The sequence below is a fragment of the Penicillium mononematosum genome, assembly GCF_028829835.1.
Source record: "Penicillium mononematosum strain IBT 11891 chromosome Unknown utg000005l:1.0-9366267.0:1.0-9372171.0, whole genome shotgun sequence".
Taxonomy (NCBI): domain Eukaryota; kingdom Fungi; phylum Ascomycota; class Eurotiomycetes; order Eurotiales; family Aspergillaceae; genus Penicillium; species Penicillium mononematosum.
The window spans coordinates 7253094-7274355 of NW_026643275.1; the positions used below are offsets into that span (position 1 = coordinate 7253094).

The 21262-nt window shown below is 50.9% G+C and overlaps 10 protein-coding genes across 10 annotated transcripts; 7 read left to right on the plus strand and 3 right to left on the minus strand.

Moving 5' to 3' along the window:
- Positions 1 to 613: 613 nt before the first annotated feature.
- N7519_010934 (pyruvate carboxylase) lies at positions 614 to 4261 on the plus strand (the record flags this gene model as incomplete). The annotated part of the gene is made up of 3 exons (XM_057297707.1): positions 614 to 1742; positions 1787 to 4083; positions 4145 to 4261. 3 exons carry the CDS (start codon positions 614 to 616, stop codon positions 4259 to 4261), a joined length of 3543 nt encoding a protein of 1180 aa, XP_057145589.1.
- Positions 4262 to 4842: 581 nt separating this feature from the next.
- Positions 4843 to 6579, plus strand: N7519_010935 (putative carboxylesterase; the record flags this gene model as incomplete). Its single annotated transcript, XM_057297708.1, has 2 exons — positions 4843 to 5215; positions 5315 to 6579. 2 exons carry the CDS (start codon positions 4843 to 4845, stop codon positions 6577 to 6579), a joined length of 1638 nt encoding a protein of 545 aa, XP_057145590.1.
- A 615-nt stretch (positions 6580 to 7194) lies between these two features.
- N7519_010936 (uncharacterized protein) lies at positions 7195 to 7740 on the plus strand (the record flags this gene model as incomplete). Its single annotated transcript, XM_057297709.1, has 2 exons — positions 7195 to 7400; positions 7482 to 7740. The coding sequence occupies 2 exons, from the start codon at positions 7195 to 7197 to the stop codon at positions 7738 to 7740; spliced, it is 465 nt and encodes a 154-aa protein (XP_057145591.1).
- A 388-nt stretch (positions 7741 to 8128) lies between these two features.
- On the minus strand, positions 8129 to 10378 carry N7519_010937 (Zn(II)2Cys6 transcription factor; the record flags this gene model as incomplete). Its single annotated transcript, XM_057297710.1, has 2 exons — positions 8129 to 10300; positions 10358 to 10378. The coding sequence occupies 2 exons, from the start codon at positions 10376 to 10378 to the stop codon at positions 8129 to 8131; spliced, it is 2193 nt and encodes a 730-aa protein (XP_057145592.1).
- Positions 10379 to 10758: 380 nt separating this feature from the next.
- Positions 10759 to 11835, plus strand: N7519_010938 (DUF924 family protein; the record flags this gene model as incomplete). The annotated part of the gene is made up of 3 exons (XM_057297711.1): positions 10759 to 10782; positions 10857 to 11173; positions 11235 to 11835. The coding sequence occupies 3 exons, from the start codon at positions 10759 to 10761 to the stop codon at positions 11833 to 11835; spliced, it is 942 nt and encodes a 313-aa protein (XP_057145593.1).
- Positions 11836 to 12417: 582 nt separating this feature from the next.
- Positions 12418 to 14767, plus strand: N7519_010939 (uncharacterized protein; the record flags this gene model as incomplete). Its single annotated transcript, XM_057297712.1, has 4 exons — positions 12418 to 12662; positions 12730 to 14166; positions 14239 to 14535; positions 14599 to 14767. The coding sequence occupies 4 exons, from the start codon at positions 12418 to 12420 to the stop codon at positions 14765 to 14767; spliced, it is 2148 nt and encodes a 715-aa protein (XP_057145594.1).
- A 48-nt stretch (positions 14768 to 14815) lies between these two features.
- Positions 14816 to 15166, plus strand: N7519_010940 (uncharacterized protein; the record flags this gene model as incomplete). Its single annotated transcript, XM_057297713.1, has 1 exon — positions 14816 to 15166. One exon carries the CDS (start codon positions 14816 to 14818, stop codon positions 15164 to 15166), a length of 351 nt encoding a protein of 116 aa, XP_057145595.1.
- A 369-nt stretch (positions 15167 to 15535) lies between these two features.
- ramB (bifunctional protein farnesyltransferase/protein geranylgeranyltransferase) lies at positions 15536 to 16706 on the plus strand (the record flags this gene model as incomplete). The annotated part of the gene is made up of 3 exons (XM_057297714.1): positions 15536 to 15765; positions 15830 to 15934; positions 16034 to 16706. 3 exons carry the CDS (start codon positions 15536 to 15538, stop codon positions 16704 to 16706), a joined length of 1008 nt encoding a protein of 335 aa, XP_057145596.1.
- A 317-nt stretch (positions 16707 to 17023) lies between these two features.
- Positions 17024 to 18336, minus strand: N7519_010942 (putative L-serine dehydratase; the record flags this gene model as incomplete). The annotated part of the gene is made up of 2 exons (XM_057297715.1): positions 17024 to 17466; positions 17490 to 18336. The coding sequence occupies 2 exons, from the start codon at positions 18334 to 18336 to the stop codon at positions 17024 to 17026; spliced, it is 1290 nt and encodes a 429-aa protein (XP_057145597.1).
- Positions 18337 to 18945: 609 nt separating this feature from the next.
- Positions 18946 to 21038, minus strand: N7519_010943 (methionine--tRNA ligase MSM1; the record flags this gene model as incomplete). Its single annotated transcript, XM_057297716.1, has 9 exons — positions 18946 to 19212; positions 19269 to 19637; positions 19681 to 19747; positions 19798 to 20165; positions 20216 to 20347; positions 20397 to 20483; positions 20539 to 20610; positions 20666 to 20784; positions 20849 to 21038. 9 exons carry the CDS (start codon positions 21036 to 21038, stop codon positions 18946 to 18948), a joined length of 1671 nt encoding a protein of 556 aa, XP_057145598.1.
- Positions 21039 to 21262: the final 224 nt, after the last annotated feature.

Below are 21262 nucleotides of genomic sequence, written 5' to 3' on the forward strand. Positions count from 1 at the left end.
GTTAGTACTCCGTATATGCCAGGTGGAGGAGTACAAAAAAACCCCCCGCATGGATTTCGTTATTTTTTTAGCAAATTACATTATTTCTTGAATTGGATAATTGGGATAATTCCTATTTTATTCTATTTTATTCCATTATTATTTCGATTTGATCATTTCCCAGATTTCTAGGCATTCTCGGTGTACCGGTGAACCTGTATGTACTTGTTACCTCATTCCTGGAGTCAATCGTCTCGCCCCGGAAAGTATCTGTGACATGTAGATCTTGTGATTCCCCTCTTTATCTAACCCCCTCTCCCCCCATTCTACTTCTTTTTTTCTTCTATTTTCTGTCTGTCTTTCTATTTCATCCTTTATTTACCAATTCTATTCAATTTCTACTGTACAGCTCCTGTTGCTTATACTGAGAAACAGTGCGAGCGATTGTGCAGTGATCTGCCGAAACCGGCCTGAGATTGGAACCGGATAGCTCCCCAGCTTCTTTACAGTGAGTCACCGCCTGTGCTTTCTGCTTTCTGCTTTCCAAGAGACTCGAGAGGGGAACATCCACCTAATCCAATCCTCTCTAGTACACCCCTCGTAACCTATCTCTCATCCCACATATCCCTTCACAATGGCTGCCCCGCACCGTCAGCCGGAGGATGCCATTGATGAGTCCGACTTCATCGAGGATCACAATGAGCACCACCAGGACTCAGTCCACCGTCGTCTGCGGGCCAATTCGACTATTATGCACTTCCAAAAGATCTTGGTCGCCAACCGTGGTGAAATTCCCATCCGTATCTTCCGTACCGCACACGAACTGTCCCTCCAGACGGTCGCAGTCTTCTCACACGAAGATCGTCTCTCAATGCACCGCCAAAAGGCTGATGAGGCCTACATGATCGGCCACCGTGGCCAATATACCCCCGTGGGTGCCTATCTGGCCGGTGATGAGATTATCAAGATCGCCCAGGAGCACGGCGTCCACCTGATCCACCCCGGTTACGGATTCCTTTCGGAGAACGCCGACTTCGCTCGGAAGGTCGAGAAGGCTGGAATTGTCTTCGTCGGTCCTACTGCTGAGACCATCGATGCCCTTGGTGACAAGGTTTCTGCCCGTACCGCTGCTATCAAGTGCAATGTCCCCGTCGTCCCTGGAACCCCGGGCCCCGTCGAGCGCTTTGAAGAGGTGAAGTCCTTCACTGATGAATTCGGCTTCCCCATCATTATTAAGGCTGCCTTTGGCGGTGGTGGCCGTGGTATGCGTGTTGTCCGTGACCAGGCCGAGCTGCGTGACTCTTTCGAGCGTGCTACCTCTGAGGCCCGTACCGCCTTCGGTAACGGTACTGTCTTCGTCGAGCGTTTCCTTGACCAGCCTAAGCACATCGAGGTTCAGCTTCTCGGTGATAACCAGGGCAACGTTGTCCACCTCTTTGAGCGTGATTGCTCCGTTCAGCGTCGCCACCAGAAGGTCGTTGAGATCGCTCCTGCCAAGGACCTTCCCACCGATGTTCGTGATAGGATCTTGGCCGATGCCGTGAAGCTGGCCAAGTCAGTCCGCTACCGCAACGCTGGTACCGCTGAGTTCCTTGTCTGTGGCAACGAGCACTACTTCATCGAGATCAACCCCAGAATTCAAGTCGAGCACACTATCACCGAGGAAATCACCGGTATCGATATTGTCGCCGCTCAGATCCAGATTGCTGCGGGTGCAACCCTTGAACAACTTGGCCTTACCCAGGACCGCATCTCTACTCGCGGTTTCGCCATTCAGTGCCGTATCACTACTGAGGATCCCGCCAAGGGCTTCTCCCCGACACTGGTAAGATCGAGGTCTACCGCTCTGCGGGTGGCAATGGTGTCCGTCTGGATGGTGGTAACGGCTTTGCTGGTGCCATCATTACTCCTCACTACGACTCTATGCTTGTCAAGTGCACTTGCCGTGGCTCAACCTACGAGATTGTCCGCCGTAAGATGCTGCGTGCTCTGGTTGAGTTCCGTATTCGTGGTGTCAAGACCAACATTCCTTTCCTTGCTTCGCTTCTGAGCCACCCCACATTCATCGATGGTACTTGCTGGACTACATTCATTGATGACACGCCCGAGCTGTTTGCCCTCGTCGGCAGCCAGAACCGTGCCCAGAAGCTGCTCGCTTACCTGGGTGACGTTGCTGTCAACGGCAGCAGCATCAAGGGCCAGATCGGTGAGCCCAAGTTCAAGGGCGAGATTATCAAGCCCATCCTCAAGGATGCTGCGGGCAAGCCCATTGACATCTCCGCGCCCTGCACTACCGGTTGGAAGCAGATCTTGGACAGCCAAGGCCCCGAGGCCTTCGCTCGCGCTGTGCGTGCCAACAAGGGCTGCTTGATCATGGACACCACCTGGCGTGATGCCCACCAGTCCTTGCTTGCTACCCGTGTGCGAACCATTGATATGCTGAACATCGCTACCGAGACCAGCCACGCATTGAGCAACGCTTACTCGCTCGAGTGCTGGGGTGGAGCCACCTTCGATGTGGCTATGCGCTTCCTCTATGAGGATCCTTGGGACAGACTTCGCAAGATGCGCAAGGCCGTCCCCAACATTCCCTTCCAGATGCTGCTGCGTGGCGCCAACGGTGTTGCCTACTCTTCCCTTCCTGATAACGCCATTTACCACTTCTGTAAGCAGGCCAAGAAGTACGGTGTCGATATCTTCCGTGTCTTCGATGCCCTGAACGATCTTGACCAGCTCGAGGTCGGTATCAAGGCTGTCCACGAAGCTGGTGGTGTCGTTGAGGCCACCATGTGCTACAGTGGTGATATGCTGAACCCCAAGAAGAAGTACAGCTTGGAGTACTACCTGGGTCTGGTTGACAAGATTGTCAAGATGGGTCCCCACGTTCTTGGAATCAAGGATATGGCTGGTGTGCTCAAGCCCCAGGCTGCCCGTCTGCTGGTCGGCTCCATCCGCGAGCGCTACCCCGACCTCCCCATCCACGTTCACACCCACGACTCCGCCGGAACCGGTGTCGCCTCCATGATTGCTTGTGCCGAAGCCGGTGCTGATGCCGTGGATGCCGCTACCGACAGTCTGTCCGGTATGACCTCTCAGCCCAGCATTGGTGCCCTCCTTTCTTCGCTGCAGGGTACCGAGCACGACCCCAAGCTGGACCTGTCCCAAGTTCGCGCCCTTGACACCTACTGGGCTCAGCTTCGTCTGCTCTACTCCCCCTTCGAGGCTGGTCTCACCGGCCCCGACCCCGAGGTCTATGAGCACGAGATCCCCGGTGGCCAGCTGACCAACCTGATCTTCCAGGCCAGCCAGCTGGGTCTCGGACAGCAGTGGGCTGAGACCAAGAAGGCGTACGAGGTGGCCAACGAGTTGCTGGGCGATATCGTCAAGGTTACCCCCTCCTCCAAGGTTTGCGGTGACTTCGCCTCCTGGATTGTCAGCAACAAGCTGTCTGCCCAGGACGTGCTCGACCGTGCCGATCAACTCGACTTCCCTGGATCAGTCCTGGAGTTCTTCGAGGGTCTGATGGGTCAGCCCTACGGTGGCTTCCCCGAGCCTCTGCGTACCAAGGCCCTCCGCGGCCGTCGCAAGCTCGACAAGCGCCCCGGTCTGTACCTGGAGCCCATGGACCTCGTCAAGATCAAGAACGACATCCGCGAGAAGTTCGGTGCCGCCACTGAGTGCGATGTCGCTAGTTACGCCATGTACCCCAAGGTGTTCGAGGAATACCGCAAGTTCGTGGCCAAGTTCGGTGATCTGTCCGTTCTGCCTACTCGCTACTTCCTTGCCCGCCCCGAGATCGGCGAGGAGTTCCACGTCGAGCTGGAGAAGGGTAAGGTCCTGATCCTGAAGTTGCTCGCTATCGGTCCTCTCTCCGAGCAGACCGGCCAGCGTGAGGTCTTCTACGAGGTCAACGGTGAAGTCCGCCAGGTCAGTGTCGATGACAACAAGGCCTCGATCGAGAACCTTGCCCGTGCCAAGGCCGACCCCACGGACAGCAGCCAGGTCGGCGCTCCCATGAGCGGTGTCGTGGTTGAGATCCGCATTCACGATGGCCACGAGGTCAAGAAGGGTGATCCTATTGCTGTGCTGAGCGCCATGAAGATGGTATGTTATTATATCTTGTTTCCTATTACAGACCATGAATGTGTTGCTAACTCTCATATAGGAAATGGTGATCTCCGCCCCGCACAGCGGAAAGGTGTCCAGCCTCCAGGTCAAGGGAGGGCGACTCCGTCGATGGCCAGGACCTGGTCTGCAGGATCAGCAAGGCGTAAAAGCATAGTGACTCTGTACTACCGAACCATGCACGATCTGTGATGCGTGATGTGATTAAATGATTTCCCAGCGTTTTTAGTTCTTGATGTTTTTCCAGTTCATCTCTGGATTCAGGCAATTTGTTGCTCTAGCTTATTCGAAATCGAACAGTATTTCTTTCGTTCAAAGGATGTGAAGTCAATAGTACATTCGCTCACAAATCTCCAGTTTTCTGTACAAACTGCTGATCCCATCGGGGCCAAATGTAGCTCCGAACTTCTGCTGTTCTCCCCGCAAAGGACTTCATCCTTCTCCAACTGCCGATGACCAATGGTCAATGGAGAATTGCCGAGCTCCTTGTCTCTCACCAATAAAACCCAATCGCCTCGTTATCTCGGCTACTAAGTGTCCACAAACTGCGGAATGAAGTGCGCGAGAGATACCGTCTTAAAGGGCGTGGTCCCCGGACTGGGGCTACTTACTTTACTATAACATACTTGAATACCACCTCAGAATAGCGACGTGTCTGATATTATCTACTGTGTCACCTAGGACCTACGTATATACTCCACTAACCCAGATCAACCACCAACACAACGGAAGCCAAATATGGAAACAACCCGCCGTCCTCACCTTAAATCCCTCGCCCACCGCGGAACAATCCAGGGCGTAACAATCTCAACGTTGTCTTCCCTCACCAGCCATGCCAAAGACCTCTGCCACTACTTCGGCGGCGTCCGCTACGGCCTTGCCCCCGCCGAGCGCTGGCGCCGCGCCCAGCCCTTATCTGCGTCCTTCAGCTATGGGAGCGAAGAAGCACCGGGCCGCTGTGATGGGGGAGCAGGGCTTTGTCCCCAACCGGGATTTCTGAATATCACGCCAGAGAATCCAGATGTATGGGACGAGGACTGCTTTCAGTGTAATGTTTGGACGCCTATCGGAGAGGTGCCCGAGGGGGGATGGCCTGTTTTTGTTTTTATTCGTGAGTATTGTCTGTTGAATCTAGGATATATGGTATTCGGACCATGAATGTGGTAATACATCCCATATAAACCGTGCTGACAGGCATTTCTCGGTGCAGATGGGGGATGGCTTCAATTCGGCACACCCAATTCATTCAATCCAGCTGCACTGATCGGCGAGGCAGATTTCAACTGCGTGGTTGTGATGCCTGCGTACCGGGTCAACTTATTCGGATTCCTTTACTCAACCGAACTGGAGGAGGACGCAGCGACTGCCGGGGAGACAGTTGGGAACCACGGGTTCTGGGACCAGAGACTAGCACTCGAGTGGACGAAGGAGAACATCCAACTATTCGGCGGCAATCCGGAGACCATCACGATCTCAGGATATTCCGCAGGCGCCAACTCCGTCTTCCACCAACTAGCCTACGACCTCCGCCAACCAGACGAGAACTCCCTCATCCGCCAAGCCTGCATCTGGTCAAACAGCCCAGCCGTCCAACCCAAGCAGCCAACCGAAACCCAAACCCAATTCAACCAACTCCTAACAGCCCTCGACATCCCGCTCACCCTGCCAAATAGCGAGAAACTTACCCGACTACGTTCAATTCCGGCAAAAACCCTCCTCGACAAAGCAAAAACAATCCCCCTCCACCAATTCCGCCCAACAACAGACACATCCTTCATCTCCCCATCCCTCTTCACAGGCCTCGACAGCGGCGCCTTCGCACGCAGTCTCCTAGCCCGCAATATCCGCATCATAATAGGCGAATGTTGCGATGAGCGCTTCCTGTACAGTACATGGTTCCCGCCGACGGAAAACACCCTCTCCGCGCTGCGCACCCGTCTCGTCGCAGATTACCCAGAACATATCGTCGACGCCGTCATACCATTGTATTACCCTAACGGCTCTCTACCGACGCACTGCGAAAACTGGGACCAGGACGCGTGGGGGAGGATCTACGCTGATATGCAGGTACATCGGATGCAGCGCGGACTTGTGTATGCGTTGACGGAGAATAAGGGCGGGGTTAATGCTTCGGCGTTACTGTTTCGGTATCGGGTTGAGTGGAGGGCGGAGTGTGTGGAGGTGGCTTTGCCGATTGAGTGGGGGGTTACGCATTCGTCGGACTATCCGGTTTGGTTCTTTGGGAATGGGGGGTTGTTGGGGGAGGGGGAGAAGGAGGTTGTGATGGAGGGATTTGTTGGTCCGTTAGGGAGGTTTGTCCGTGGGGAGAAGGAGTTTGGATGGGGGACTTCTGGGGTTAGGGAGGTTAGGACGCTGAGGGAAGATGGGAGTGTTGAGATTGTGGAGGATGGGGATTGGGAGGAGGGTGTTAGGGTTTGGAAGGTGTTGAGGGATGCTGATGGGAGGTTGGAATAGGTTATAGCACATGCATATGTACATAGGTATAGTATAAGTATAGATTATAGTAACACTATAGCTTCACGATATGTTTTATATGCCAAGCTTTCCCCGCATTCTAATTACGTCAAGGCTGTCTGGGGTACATCAGACTACCTGTGTAGTACATCCTGGTCATAGTTAATAGCAATATGATCATAGTACATACTCAAAAGGGATATAAGTACATTATAGTACTACAGCTGGTACAGGAAATACAAGGAACACAGGAACTAGGCCTTTCTAGATCCCCAAGACGGTGATTCACCACATGTAGCGCAGTAATTGGTCTTATAAGCCATCTTCCGCCCTCTTTGCCTTTCATTCTCTTTATTATTTCAATTCCACTAATCCAAGCTAATATTGGAGAAAACCATTAAGGTATGTTTCCATTTCATTTCTCGTTTTAGATTCCATCCCCAAGAGGCAACCCGAACAGGATGACGTCGTCGACTCCCTACCCTGAAAACGATATCTCCTAGTTATTATTTCCTGCTATCATTAACATCCTATACTTTATCTCATTCTCACTGAATCCCCCCTAAAAAAACTAGAACCATCACCGATTACTCCAACTGACTAGACATATCCAATATGTCCAACGACAATACCCGCCGCCACTGGCACGGAACCCCCGGCGACCGCCACGAGCACCTCAATGTCTGGATGAATGGCGGTGCCAAGAGTCCCAGTGGCCGCGCTGCCTGGGCGATGCCTATTCCAGATACCAGAAGAGTATGTCATTTGCCTCTTTCGATTCCTTCTCATCTATCATTCCCTCTACATCACTACTTCACTACGTCATACTACTCTAGACTATCTATCCATATCCATTTGTCCATCTATACATCTCCAAAGCAAACCTAACACTTAAAATGAAGGACTCCAATACCTCCACCTCCTCGAAACGGAAGCAAACGAGTCGAAGACGCCTTGCCTAACGCCCCAGGCATGGGTGAGCGTCGCAGCAGCTCCGTCGACTCTTCCAGCGGCCTATTCTCGAACCTGACTACCCAGAAGCGTGGTTCTACAAACGCGGATATGGCTACCCGTCGCGCGAGCTGGAATGAACAGGCTGCTAACCGGGGCATCTTCGCGAAATGGTGGGACGGATACACCCGGGGAAGTGGTAGCAAGTAGTTTGATTCGGTCTTATTGTTCTGGATCTTCTGTGTGCTTGGGCATTTGTACATTCGATACTCGGGTTTGTTCTGGGGATGGAAATTGGAAAACATGAAAAAGAAAAACAAGGAATATTGGGGTTGGGTCTTTTCTTGTTTTAGTTTGGTGTTTTTATGAGCTTTGATGAATTTTATGAGCATTTCTTATTTCATTTCTTTCATTGAGAGTTCTCTTGTCTTCTTCTCGGTGACCGGTTGATGTCTTTGCCTTTTGCAAGTTTAACATATCATTCAGCAATGTCCGACACTGTCCTTATAACTGGAACCAAACAACTACTCTCATTGTATATGCAAAAAGAAATACCATGGTATTGAACTGGGAGTCCCAAAGCCCAAGGGGCACGATTTCACCCCATAGTTGTCTCCCAACCTTTCTCAATCATAACATCAACCCAATAAGCATCATCATCCCCACTATCCAACCTCCTCCATACCTCATTGACCAATTTCAAGCATACATGAATCGGTTTCGGCGGCAGAACATGCAGAAAGGACGTTAGACGACCGAGGATGAACTTGCGCGTGCGCGAGACTTCAATAGCCTCCATTGAGATGGTAGGTGTTTGGTTTGGGTTGTTATTATCGTTGTCGTCACCTGCTGAACAATCTTCACCATTCTGGGTTTCTGCGTCTGCGTTTGTGGCTAGACGTGGGAGACGGAGCTCTGAGCACGATGCTACCAGGAGGAATGGTTGAAGGCAGCGGGTGCGTGATTCGAGGGGTATGGTCTTTAGCCGGGAGAGGGTTGTCACGGCAAACTCGGTGAGCCAGTTGTTGTATAGCGTTTCTGGGGTAGATGTTTGTTGGGTGTCTGGTGATGGCGGGGATGGTAAATTGTGAGGAAAATTGCGGTAGAGATTGTGAGTGGAAGGTCTTGTACTTGGAGAAGGGGCGTTGGGTCGAGAATTGGTATTTCGTCCTGCTGCTGAACTGGGGTCGGCGAATTCAGCTGACAGGTTCATGCTGTCAAGGTCGATCGGGAAGAATGGGTCGCGGGATGCTGGATCGGTGTTGCTAGGGTATTGGGATGTTGCGGATGTTGCGGCCGGCAGGCGGTTGTGCAGTAGGTCTGGGAAGACACGGTATAGCTGCATGAGGCCAACGCATCGATATGCTTCGGCCATAGTGAGGAGGTGCCATACCGGAGTATCGTCGTCACCAGGACTGACGATCTCGGCCTCGGACGGATGGGCGAGGCCCAAGAGGCGTTCTTCTAGTTCACGGGCTTTCTCGATCGCTAACTGTGCACGGGCGATATCATCTTGGGAGGTGAATCGCCTTGAGTGAATGCGTTTTCGCTCGCGGCGGATGAGTTGCCCGACCTCGTGCACGGTGAACTGAGTGTCGCGCGCGATGCCGGTCCACGGGTGTGGGACTCGTTGTAGGACGAAGGTCTCGCCCATAGATGAAGCGGTTCGTAAATTGTCAGATAGGACCATGGTGTCATTATCTGCGACAAAAGAAAGCAGCATCTCCCAGTAGATGAGAGCTTCTTCGAAGAAACGGTAGTTATTGTTGTCAGTTTTGGGAAAGCTGAAGCCAGAGGTTTGTGATGATGAAGATATAGTATTCAGCTGTTTGCGGAGCAGGTTGAAAAATGATATACCTAAGTCACTTGGGTCGTGCCAGCTAGCTGTCTGTCCGAGCATTAGCAGCGCTAACAAAGACTTGTCATCTATTACTGCTTCGCGCGTGATTATCTCAACAGCTTCATCACGCATCCTTCGGCCCATGTGGCCGAACTGAGGAAATTCGGTGACCAGCGTTGCAGCAGCCATGCTTTGCATTGTCCGGCACATTGCCAGTGAAGATCCCCAAAGACGGGACACCGTGGTTCGGAATGGGTTCATTTGGCTGTCGTAGCTAGAGAACAATGCTGCCACTTCCTTGAAATAGTACTCAATCAAGGTCCATGATGGATTATTCAGTGGACGAGACATTGACATGAAGTTATGTGGTGCAGGGCGATGTGTTGCAGGAGGATAACTGCGCACAATGGCCGAAGGCGAGAAGTCTCGGTAAACATTGTCAATCTGTTCCTCACTTGTTGTTGATCCGATAAGTGACAGAAATTGCGATAGTTCTGCACTGATATCTTCAGACTGTTGAAAGCCATGGAAGGTGTCTCGTTGGTGTGTAAAAGATGAGGATGCCGCCGCCATCGGGGACGGTGAGCATAGATCGGTCAGTTCTGGCAAAGACCCATGGCCCGCAGGCTCCCACAGATTGTCACATAGAGCAGTTCGGTCATCTAAGGCAAAATTTGATGGAGCTGGTTCATGAGTCTCAAAAGTTGAATCATCTGGCAAATCATCGTCGATTTGGTTTGCCGGCTGGCCAGGAGCAGTCGAGCCAGAAGCCGCGGGATTCGGGCTTCTCACCTCCGAGATCGATGACGGTACGGCGGGACTAGACTGCTCATACTTGGTAACCCAGCGCAGAGATTGTGCATAGCCAGGGCACCGAACGCCTAGGCGGGTACAGCGATTGCAGTGAGGTTTCTCCTCGCCGCATTTGACCTGTGTTTGTTAGCGATATCCGATTTTCTGGGAAACGGGAAAGACAAACTCGTTTACTCTTGCATCTTGCACAGCCATTTCTAGACTTCTTAACGCGGCGCATTATAAAACATAGAGAATATAAATCTGAGAAGATCCGACAACATTCAAGTTGCGGAGTATTGGGGGGGAAAGCCGTGCGGGGAGAGAAAATCGACCTTATCAAGATAAACGGGATTCTTTTGCCTCTTTTGGCAAGTAACACGAGGGCAACGATATCTGGCTTGATGACTATATACTACATGAAGAACTATTTCAAGTATCTAGAGAGTATACATGTACAATAGAAATAAGTTAAACCTCTATTGCTTCGACCTTCCAAGGTGTCCAGGTGGGGAAAATATTCATGCTGACTCAGCTATGGCCTTTCCCGGCTTTGTGCTTGGTAATTGAGATCTACACCTGAACAGGACTCGAACATGGTATATCTAGTGCGCAACAAGGTAAGTAGATGTCCAAACGAGCATTTTTATTAGTCTAACATTGAGATAGGCAATCTCAAAAGGGACCTTTTCAGAGACTTGCGACTTTCAAGCCTGTGGTGATCCCGGCTAACGGCCTGGTATCAATCTCAAGTCTCCATACAAATCCAATTGGAAGGCCCCAATTGCAGAAGAATTCCTGCGCAAGTACCTCTGTTCGCGGATTTCGCTCAATTCCCATCACAATGGCAGCATCCTCCGAACTCAAGCAGACTTTGACACCATCCCTCCTTGATGAAGTGCACAAGTTGTGGTTCGATCATCTGAGCAGCGAGGAGGCACTTATCTTACCCGGATGGAGCGAAATGGGGAAGTGGTTTTCTCGCGACGAGGCTTTTGACAAGGCCTGCGTGTGAGTGACGATTCGTCTCTTTATTTAGATGCCAAAATGGGAGACTAACGAGCCCAAACAGCAACCAATTCCGCCCTGCCCTGGAAAAGATAGTTGGCTCCGGAGCATCAGCTTCAGACATCCTATCTGCGGTTAGCCCGTCCTCGCCCATGGATTGGCTCAGCATTATTATTCTACTTGATCAGATTCCCCGCAATTGCTACCGAGGAGCCGAGTCGAAGCTAGTATTTGGACGCTTTGACCCACTGGCCGAGGAGATCGCCCTTCGAGCAATTGAAGAAGGGATACCTACCCAGTCGCCGTATTTCAAGTATCGCATGGCTTATCGCACTTGGTTCCATATGCCCCTTATGCATTCGGAAGACTTGGCTGTGCATGAGCAAGCCGTCAAGGTGCACGAGGGTACAGCCAGAGATGTGAATGAACTTCTGGCTAGGGACGCATCGACTCTTACGGAAGAGGAAAGAAAATGCCACAGCGTTCTAACCGAGAAGGCGGAGGCACTCCAGGCATTCTTGAGCAATACTTTTGACTTTGAGAAGAGGCACAAAGTGATTATTGAGCGATTTGGACGATACCCGCATCGGAACCAAGCACTGGGGAGACCGTCTACCCCAGAGGAAATCGAATATCTGAAAAATGGCGGGGAGACATTTGCGTGAAGCCAAACCGAGCTTGTATGTACTCGCGAGTATACACATACCTACATAGGCAATTATAGTGTACAGTATTGATCTACGGAAGAGTCAGCCTTAGCAGACAAAAACGTCGAATTATTATTTGGCAATAGAAATTGCCACCCTACATTCCGATGAACGATGTGGAATTCCATCCCGAAGCAGTAGGTGAGCGCATGCCCTTTCACCCTTCATCCCTTGATAGCTCGTCTGACCCCTTTCCTGTTTAGTTGGAAGCCACATACCTGGATCTATCCGTCCAAGCGATGTTGAAGTATACATAGAAAAGGAAATTAAACCTCAAGCCGGTTTCAGATAGTGAATGAACATGTACCGCATCTGTTTCTCGTTCCCTAGGTGGAATTTGATTGCTAAGATGGGGTTGCTTTTCTTCATCTTCTTGATCAACAGGTCTCCCTGAACACAAGACGCACGAAGAAAAATCGCAGTTGAACCCTCGTTACTTCTATATAACTTCTGTCTACTGGAAGAGTACTTGCATTCGAGAACGGGTGACTTGAAGGCGACAATGTGCAATTTGGTCTTTCCAGCTCTTTTCCATTCGTTATGATCATCTCACGCCAATCCTCCATTAGACCCTTCATCGTCTCACTTTTGGTTGTCTCAGTGACATCGTCCAAAGTGCTTCACCTTCTCCAACATGCATCTTCTCTCCCCGGCAGTCAATTTGCGCTCTATTTACCGACGTTCTTCGTCTTTGAGGCACTTCTATGCGTAGCTGTGTGGGGGTTGTTATTCAAATTTACCGGCGTAAAGTCCCTTTTGGGTACTGTGCTGGCAGTGGCTGTAACGTGAGTACTCAAATATCCTTTTCCTTGGCAGAGTCAATGGCTCAGATCGAGATCTTAACTGTTACAGATCTCTGAGCTTCATCTTATCTGCATCTCAGCTTGGTTTCTATTTTGTGACTGGCAGTGAGATCCGCTGGGATGCAGCCACAGCTGTGGGAAATGACCCAGAAGGGAGAAAGCTGATGCTCAGCGGGCTGAGATCGTTTTTGGGAGCTGCGAGTGCCCTTCTTCTGATCTCATGGATACTCAAATATTGGCTATATGCTCTCATAGACCATTGGATGTCTGCGCTCTTTAGCGCGCAAACCGAGAAGACAGACGAAGAAGGCATTCTGATCAGTCCTCAAAAACAGTCGCGGGAAGCACGACTCACTCAATTTTGGACAATATGCGCCGCGCTAGTCATTGGATTATTGCGCTTGACTCGGCCGCAGGTGCCTTATAACCATATGTCTCAAACTATACCATTCAGCTTTTTCCAGGCTTTGGGATCGAGACCTGCCGAGCTGCATCAGACTGGAGATCAATCATTTCCACTCCCTGACTTGATTGACGAGCCATACTGGGAAGGCCCACACGATCACTTCAAGGGTTGGACTCCCGGAAAGCCAGACTCAAACACCAAAAAGAATCAACCTGCATGGGCGTCCGGGGATTTACCACCAGGGTTCAAGCGGTGGAGCGAGGGAGAGTCTGGCAGAGACGAAGAAGAGACCGCTACTCCGAAAGGAAACGGGACTTCTCGAAATAACATTTATAGCCCTATGGACGACCCTCTTCGAATCACGAACCTCGACCGTGAAATCCTTGAGCCCATAGCTCGGGCTCTTAAGAAACATAAAGTCCCCATCACACATGTCGTGCTTGTATTGATGGAAAGTGCTCGGAAGGACATATTTCCCTTCAAGGCGGGCTCACATTTGCACGAGCGGATCCTGTCGTCCTACAATACCCACGACCCCGAAGTACTGCGAATGGTCAACGCCAAGTTATCAAATTTGACACCAAACGCAGAGAAGTTGACCGGTGAGGCGAGTGGATTTACGAGAAATAACAATATTTCCAGCCCCGCTGGTGGATGGAATGACCCGACAGAACCAGGAATGGGCGGCATCAATGTCAATGGCATCCTCACTGGTAGCAGTCTATCGTTCAAAAGCGCTGTTATGAACTACTGCGGTGCGGGACCACTGCCGGCGAACTTCATGGATGAGGTCAACTCCCAGAATTACCAGCCGTGTATCATGCAGATCCTTGAATTGTTCAACCAACTCAAGGACTCGACTGAGAAGGGTACAGTGAAGCATAAATTTGGGACTGGACTTGAGCATATCCATGATCGAAACTGGAGCTCTGTGTTCTTGCAGTCCATCACAGGGCAGTACGACGAGCAAGATAAGCTCAACAAGCAGATGGGGTTTCAAAAATCCATCTACAGCGAAGACATTGAGAAGCAGAGTGCCAAATATTACCACGAAAACATGGAGGAGATCAATTACTTTGGGTAAGCATATCATTCTACCGACGGAGGACTATCTTGGACCATCCGCGCTTCAGTTGCTAATACATTACCTAGATACCCGGAGTACGAGATATACCCTTACCTGCAAGATGTGGTCAACAAGACAATCGAGAACAATGAACGGCTCTTCCTATCTCATTTCACGAGCACAACCCATCACCCGTGGGGCACGCCCGCGACATACCAGGAAGAGCAATACTTTGCGGGAGACGGTCTTATGGCGAAGCACGAGGACATCAATAAATATCTGAACGCAGTCCGATACGTTGACACATGGCTTGGGGATATGATGAAGGTCCTCGACGAAGCCGGGATTGCCAACGAGACATTAGTCGTATTCGTGGGAGATCAGTATGTTGCACCTGCTTCAGCAACTGCACAACAACCAAAAAACCGTGTACTGATCTGAAACAGTGGCCAGGCGTTCCCCGAGGACGCGCCAGTTTCCGGCACCTATGAGAACGGACATATCAGCAATTTCCGCATTCCCTTGTTTTCCGACACCCGCTATTGCCCGCACTGCAAATCACTGCAAATGCAACCTCGATGTCCGTCGTCCCGACCATTCTCGATCTACTGGTAAACTCGGGCTCGTTGAACGAGAGGGACTCCAGTGCTGCTCTGAGACCTAATGAATGAATACGAGGGCCAATCACTGGTGCGCGCGTACCAAGCTACCCACAATGGCCGACAGGCATGGAACTTCGGCATTATCAACCCCGGTGGTACAATGCTCAGTGTTGGGTCTGCAGCAGTCCCGTACCGACTCATATTGCCACTCGCTGAGGACTTTGAGTACGTTTTCTCTAATCTAGACACTGACCCGGACGAGTTGAGCCCATTGCGTGGGTGGTCCCTCGAAGAGTTGATCGGCCGTGTACAAAGGAAGCATGGGGACAAAGCCGGGAAGTGGCTGGTAGATGCGGAGAAAGTGGGAAAGTGGTGGATTGAGGAGCAGAAGAGACTATGGAATTACCAATAATAATAGAAATAAATCTCATCAAGGTTATTAAAAGAAAAAGAAGAAGAAGAATAGGAAGAGAAGCGGGTTGGCTTGATATTGTTCGGTTTCTTTGTTTGCGCCTGAGGCAGACAATCTCGCCCCACCTCCACCTCATGTTTTATATTCGCCGCATTTCGCGTTCGATCTTGGACTTAGACAATTCCCTTTTCAGCTCAATTGATCGAAACTGTACACCTTGACCACGAGGTAGTGCAGAGCCTTAAGCCGTGAGACCTCGACCCGGACTTGTCCTGTGCATCTTGACCCCTGTAACCCCACCATTTGATTGCATCCCGGCAATTATTCTCCCGCTCTTAAGCTTCTCACTGCAATCTGCATCGACGAATAATGGAGGGGAAATATTCCACCGATCCCGAATGGGCATCTGTCACCCCAATTGACCTGGACGATGGCTCCAGCTCGGGCGCCATGCCACTGGCAACCATCGCCTACCCAGCCGAGTACCTCGAGGCGACCTCGTATTTACGTGCCGTGATGGCCGCGAACGAGATGTCTGAGCGGGCATTGAACTTGACTAAAGATGTGATCTCGATGAATCCAGCGCATTACACCGTATGGTAAGTCGGCTAGTAATAGCTGCCCCCATGACATTCCAAGATCAATATCTGACATTTTATACAGGATCTACCGAGCAAAGATTCTATTTGCTTTGGACAAGGATCTGAATGAAGAATTGAACTGGCTGAACGATGTTTCATTGAAGTATCTCAAAAACTATCAAATTTGGTATGTCGACCATCACCCAGCAAGCACGAACGCCAGAAAGCCATGAAATAAAAGCCAAGAAAGAAGAAAGTCCAAAGGTAAACCTAACAACTCAACCAGGCATCACCGCCAAGTCCTGCTATCATCAAAAGCACACTTCCCAACATTCCCACCCAAAGAAGCAGACTTCCTAATGGAAATGTTCGCCCAAGACTCCAAAAACTACCACGTATGGACCTACCGCCACTGGCTCGTGCGGCATTTCAGACTATGGGACCAACCACGCGAACTCGAAGATGTGGAATTCCTCCTGAAAGCCGACGTGCGCAACAACTCCGCCTGGAACCACCGGTATATGCTCCGTTTCGGACCGCGAGACACATCGCTCCCGGATGCGGGGATGGTGAATGCGGGTGATCTTTCCACCGCACCGACAGAGAAGGGGAGACTGTCTATTGTTGATGAGGACTTGATTGATGGCGAGCTGAAGTTCGCGCAGGAGGCTATTCTGCGCGCGCCGGAGAACCGGAGTCCGTGGTGGTACGCGCGTGGTGTGATGAGGGCTGCTGGGCGCGGATTGGCGGAATGGGAGGGTTTCGTTAGTGGGTTTGTTTCGGAGGGGGCCGTTAAGAGTTCGCATGCTGTTGAATGGTTGGCGGATATTTTTGCTGAACGGGCTGGGAAGGAGGCGGAGGCTGTGAGGATGTTGACGATGTTGAAGGAGGAGTTTGATCCTATTCGGAAGAATTATTGGGATTATCGTATTCGGAAGCTGGATCAGGCTGTGGCTTGATTTGGGCAAGGCCATTACAGATGTCGCCGCCGTGTGGAGGGTGGAAAATGCGTGGTGCTGGACAATTTTTTTTATCGGAATAATTGATATTTGTTCTGGGGCCATAAATGGGGATCATTGAAAAGTATTGCGTGTAAATGGGGGTCATTGAAGTAAAAGACCGCTGTATACATTGTATGATTGTATGGACAATGCAAAATCCAACCCATATCTAGACGACAGTAATTAGAAAGTCCAACAAGAATGCTGTGAATCAAACGCCAAAAGCCAAGGCAAAACAAGGTATCCAAAACGAAAATATCCATCATCATCAATAATCATGCCCATCCCGCATCCAACATCTTGCGCCATTCACAAGCCATATCAATAGTGACATAGCTGCCACCGCAGACAATGATAACAACCCTACTCTGCGAGTTGAGACCAGGAACAAGCTGCTTAAGCTTCGAGTTGAGCTTCTCGCCGACCTCCTCAACCTCTTGGTCCGTCTCATTATCGGTCGAGATCGACCGGTCATCCCCATAGCCCTCATCGCGGTAAGTAACGACGGTCTCATCCGAGCTCCTCTTCCGCTTCTTGATACTCTGAGCGCCTGCACCGGCAGTCTCCGACACGGGAGCAGCAGTGGCAGCGTCGCCGATGGCCGCCTCGATGCAGACACCACACGCAAGCTCGACGAGGAGTCGTTCGTCGCTGGCGAGGCGGAGCACGCCGCGGGCAGCATCTGCGTCCGAGAGGACGGTGCTGTGTACCTTGATGCCTGGGGGAGGGGACACAGCGTACTGGAAGGTTGTCTCCGAGACGCGGACAGCGCCGAGGAAGTGGCCTGGGATGTGATCTTTGGGAGGGAGATGAGGGATTTATTGGCAATGGCCGCTGCCAAGGAATCGGTACCGGCCGTTTCAATGGCGAGGAGGTGAATGGGGTTTGGTTTGGAAGAAGAGGAGGTAGTTTGCTTCTTCTGTCGTCGCTTTTCGATGCCCATAACGAGGCCGTTGAGGAGACCGCCGCCGCCGACGCTGCAAAGGATGGCGTCTAGCGGAAGCGCCCGGTCATTGTAGGCTTTTTCGTCTTCGGGGCTGGTGGAGGGAGGAAGCTGGGTCTCGAGCTCGTCGATGAGGGTACTGTTTCCTTCCCAGATAGGGTGGTTGTCGAATGGGTGAAGGGCAATCTTAATCACATCCTGGTCATCCCCGCTGCTAGTCTTCATGATAGTTTCCCGCATGTATTCCCCTGCTTCTGAGAATGTCTCGCCATGACGGATGACGTCTGCTGCACCTGCCGCCCGGATCTTGTCAAGCATCAAGGGCTTAGTGCCCATGGGAACCACGACAGTGCAAGGGTAGCCCAGGCTCCGAGCTGCACAAACGGCCGCCAGTCCGGCATTTCCTCCGGACGAGGCGTAGAAGTGGACTCTGCGGCCTACGTTTGCTGGGTTGCGAAGATGAGAGAGGATTTGATTGCCCATAGCACGGGACTTGAAGGAGCCGCTGGGTTGCACATTCTCCAACTTCAGGAAGATCCTACATCCAGCTGCCCGAGAAAGGCTCGCAGACTCGACCAGGGGTGTCTCGATCCATGGCGTTTTGAACTGCAGTTGATCACAGGCGGAGGTGTCAATGCTGCCCATTTTGATGTGTTGAACAAATGGAAAAGGAAAAAAAAAAGGCTTTGCTGTTCACCGGAGTTCTAAGATCAGAAGTATATAAATGATCTCAAAATAGTAAATTGTGAAGTCGAGTGGTTACACGACAGGAAGGTGTAGATTCACCAAAACAGAGAGATAGGGATATATCGGGAAGAAAAAGAAAAACAATGAAACATCCAAACACCAGTATGCAGATATTAAGACATGTTTTGATATACAAAGTGAGCCTCCAGGGCTAAAAGCTTCCCGACGGAAAACTCCAGTTTCCCGCCTGATAGCACTAACCGTAGTATCCACGGTTCTGGCCCAGTCTTTCCCGTCGATAACCTTGAGGGAAAGCCCAATCACAGTGGGTCGGCCATGATCCATGGATGGGACCATGACATACCGTTTCTATTAGAGTGATCGGGCGTGGAAAACCTGACGTCTCAGCTTTCGAGCTGTGGAGGACCCGGGAAAAAAAAACTTCATCGAGTCTGGCGCATCCGAGCGGAGATGATGCATATATTTATTCAGACGGGCCTCTCGGTCGCTCATGATTGGCCATCGATCGATTCCTCTTATCAAATCGAAAGCTCAAAAACAGGCGCATTACTCCTCAGTGAGCAAAGGAGGGAAAAGTATACCTTTCTTAACGCCCTCACCGTAATCTGGATCCGAACCGTACACCGTGGCCGAGAATGCCCGCTTGGAGGGGTCCGAGGTGTCTACACAGAGCAATTCTAGAAGATCATGAGACTTGCCGGGCATGAACGGTTGCAATAAAATGCCAGCGATCCGCAGCGATTCCGCCACGTTGTAGATCGCGCGAGAGTTGGAAGTTTTCCACGGCTCCGCCGCATGGAAGTACTTGTTAGTCTAGGAAAAAAAAACAGGTCAATACTCGCCGAACCCGTGCGGGGATCACCTCTTACCTTCTCGATAATGCTCATAGTTTCTTGTAGCGCGGCACGCGGGTTTAGATTCTCCATAAACTCGGCAACCTTGGGAGGCGTCTGCTCCAACATTTTCTGATGATCCAGGTCTTCAGGGGTAGCAGCTGGAAGCTTATTGGATCGGGCGTCCATAATGTACGAGTGCAAATTGCCACGCGCACATCCAATTGTACGCAGAGCAAGGTTTCCGATGCCTCCCTGAAGCAATTTCTTGTAATCTCGGATGATAAAGGAATTGTCAAAGTCCGCATCATCTGCAAGGCCACCTCGATACGCTAGGAAAAATCGCATGCCATCGACTCCGAACCGTTCAATGGCGAAAAACGGGTTCACAACATTGCCTGTGGACTTGGACATTTTTTTCTCGGTTCATTGTCCAGTGTCCGTGCACTAAGACATTCCGAGGCAGGGGGAGATCCAGTGCCATGAGGAAAGCGGGCCAATAAACACAATGGAATCTGCGAAATGGTTAATTTTGCATGCCCTTCGGGAGAACTCGTGAACTTACCGAACAATATCTTTGCCAACTACATGCAAGTCTGCAGGCCATGCAGATGTGTTTTCTTGTCCAGGTGGGAAAGGATATCCAGCTTTGGTCAAGTAGTTGACCAATGCATCTAGCCACACGTAGATTGTCTGTGTGTCATCGCCGGGAACAGGGATGCCCCAAGTCAGACGTTCCGTGGGCCGAGAAATCGAGAGATCCTGTAGTCCCGACTCGACTCCATTGATCACAGCAGCTGTATAGGAGGTTGGGGTGATGAACGGATCTTCTCTTTTGTACAAGTCAAGTAGGCGATCCTTGAAGGCTGAAAGACGGAAGTGGTAGTTGGTTTCTGAGGACCACTCTACCTCTTTACCCGTTTCTATTGAGACCTGTGTGTGGTTAGTATTCGTACTTGCTGGAGAACTGATAAGTCACGTACCATGCGTTTCCTCCCAGTTGATGGATCTAGGGAGTTCTGCACTTGCGTTTGTGGGTAGAATGTCTCATCGCTGACTGAGTACCAACCTTCGTGCTTCGAGGTATAGATATAGCCCCTGTGTTGCAACATTTCCTACTCGTGATCAGCCATATCCTACTATGAACGGAGAACAGTCGCTTACCCAAAAGTATTGGACGGCATCTCGATGAGCTGGGTCCGTGGTCCTGATGAAATGATCGTTGTCGATGTTTGCGGCCTTTGCTAGGGCCTATAACAGAGAACGAGTTAGATATACCCTTGGATATGGCAAAGGGGGCCCGTACCTCAAAAGTTCGGCAGTTCATGTCGCAAAATGCCTGGGTATCCATGCCCGCTTGGATTGCAGCTTGTTGAATCTGTGACCAATGTCAACGCCCATTCTCGACCAGCGATCGAATCCATATGGTCTACCTTCATCCCGTGCTCATCGGTTCCGGTCAATAGCTGAGCATCCGTATTCCCAAGCAAGACCTGCCACCGTTTCATGATATCGGCAATCACCATTGTGTATAAATGGCCGACGTGAGGCGCTAAACGCAGGTAGGTTATTAGCAAATCAATTTGCACATGATCCTTCCTCACTATAATTCTCACCGGCATTGACGTAGAAGATTGGCGTGGTCACATAGTAAGGCTTGTTGGACCTTTGCGGCGTAGTTGCAACTCCGCGTCGGGGAGTTGTTGCCCACCCATGTTTGCGGGATGTACAGTTCCACAGATGCCTCGACCTCAGAAGCTGAGACGCTCTAAGTAACGAGCGAAGTGGCGTCCTTGCTGTAGACATTGGGTTGGTGGTAACGGTAAGAAGAGCGTTTCATGTTATTCCGCACATCTCGGGTGGTCCGAGCTTCTCCGCAAATCTCGGCCTTTTTTTTGCGCTTAGGTACCTACATTGTCGCGCTTACATCGTCATCGAGAACACCCCACGACCCTGTGGTCTCAACAAGTATATATCCTTTCACCTCATTTAAAGCATATTGCTACGTCTTCTTGGATCACACACATATT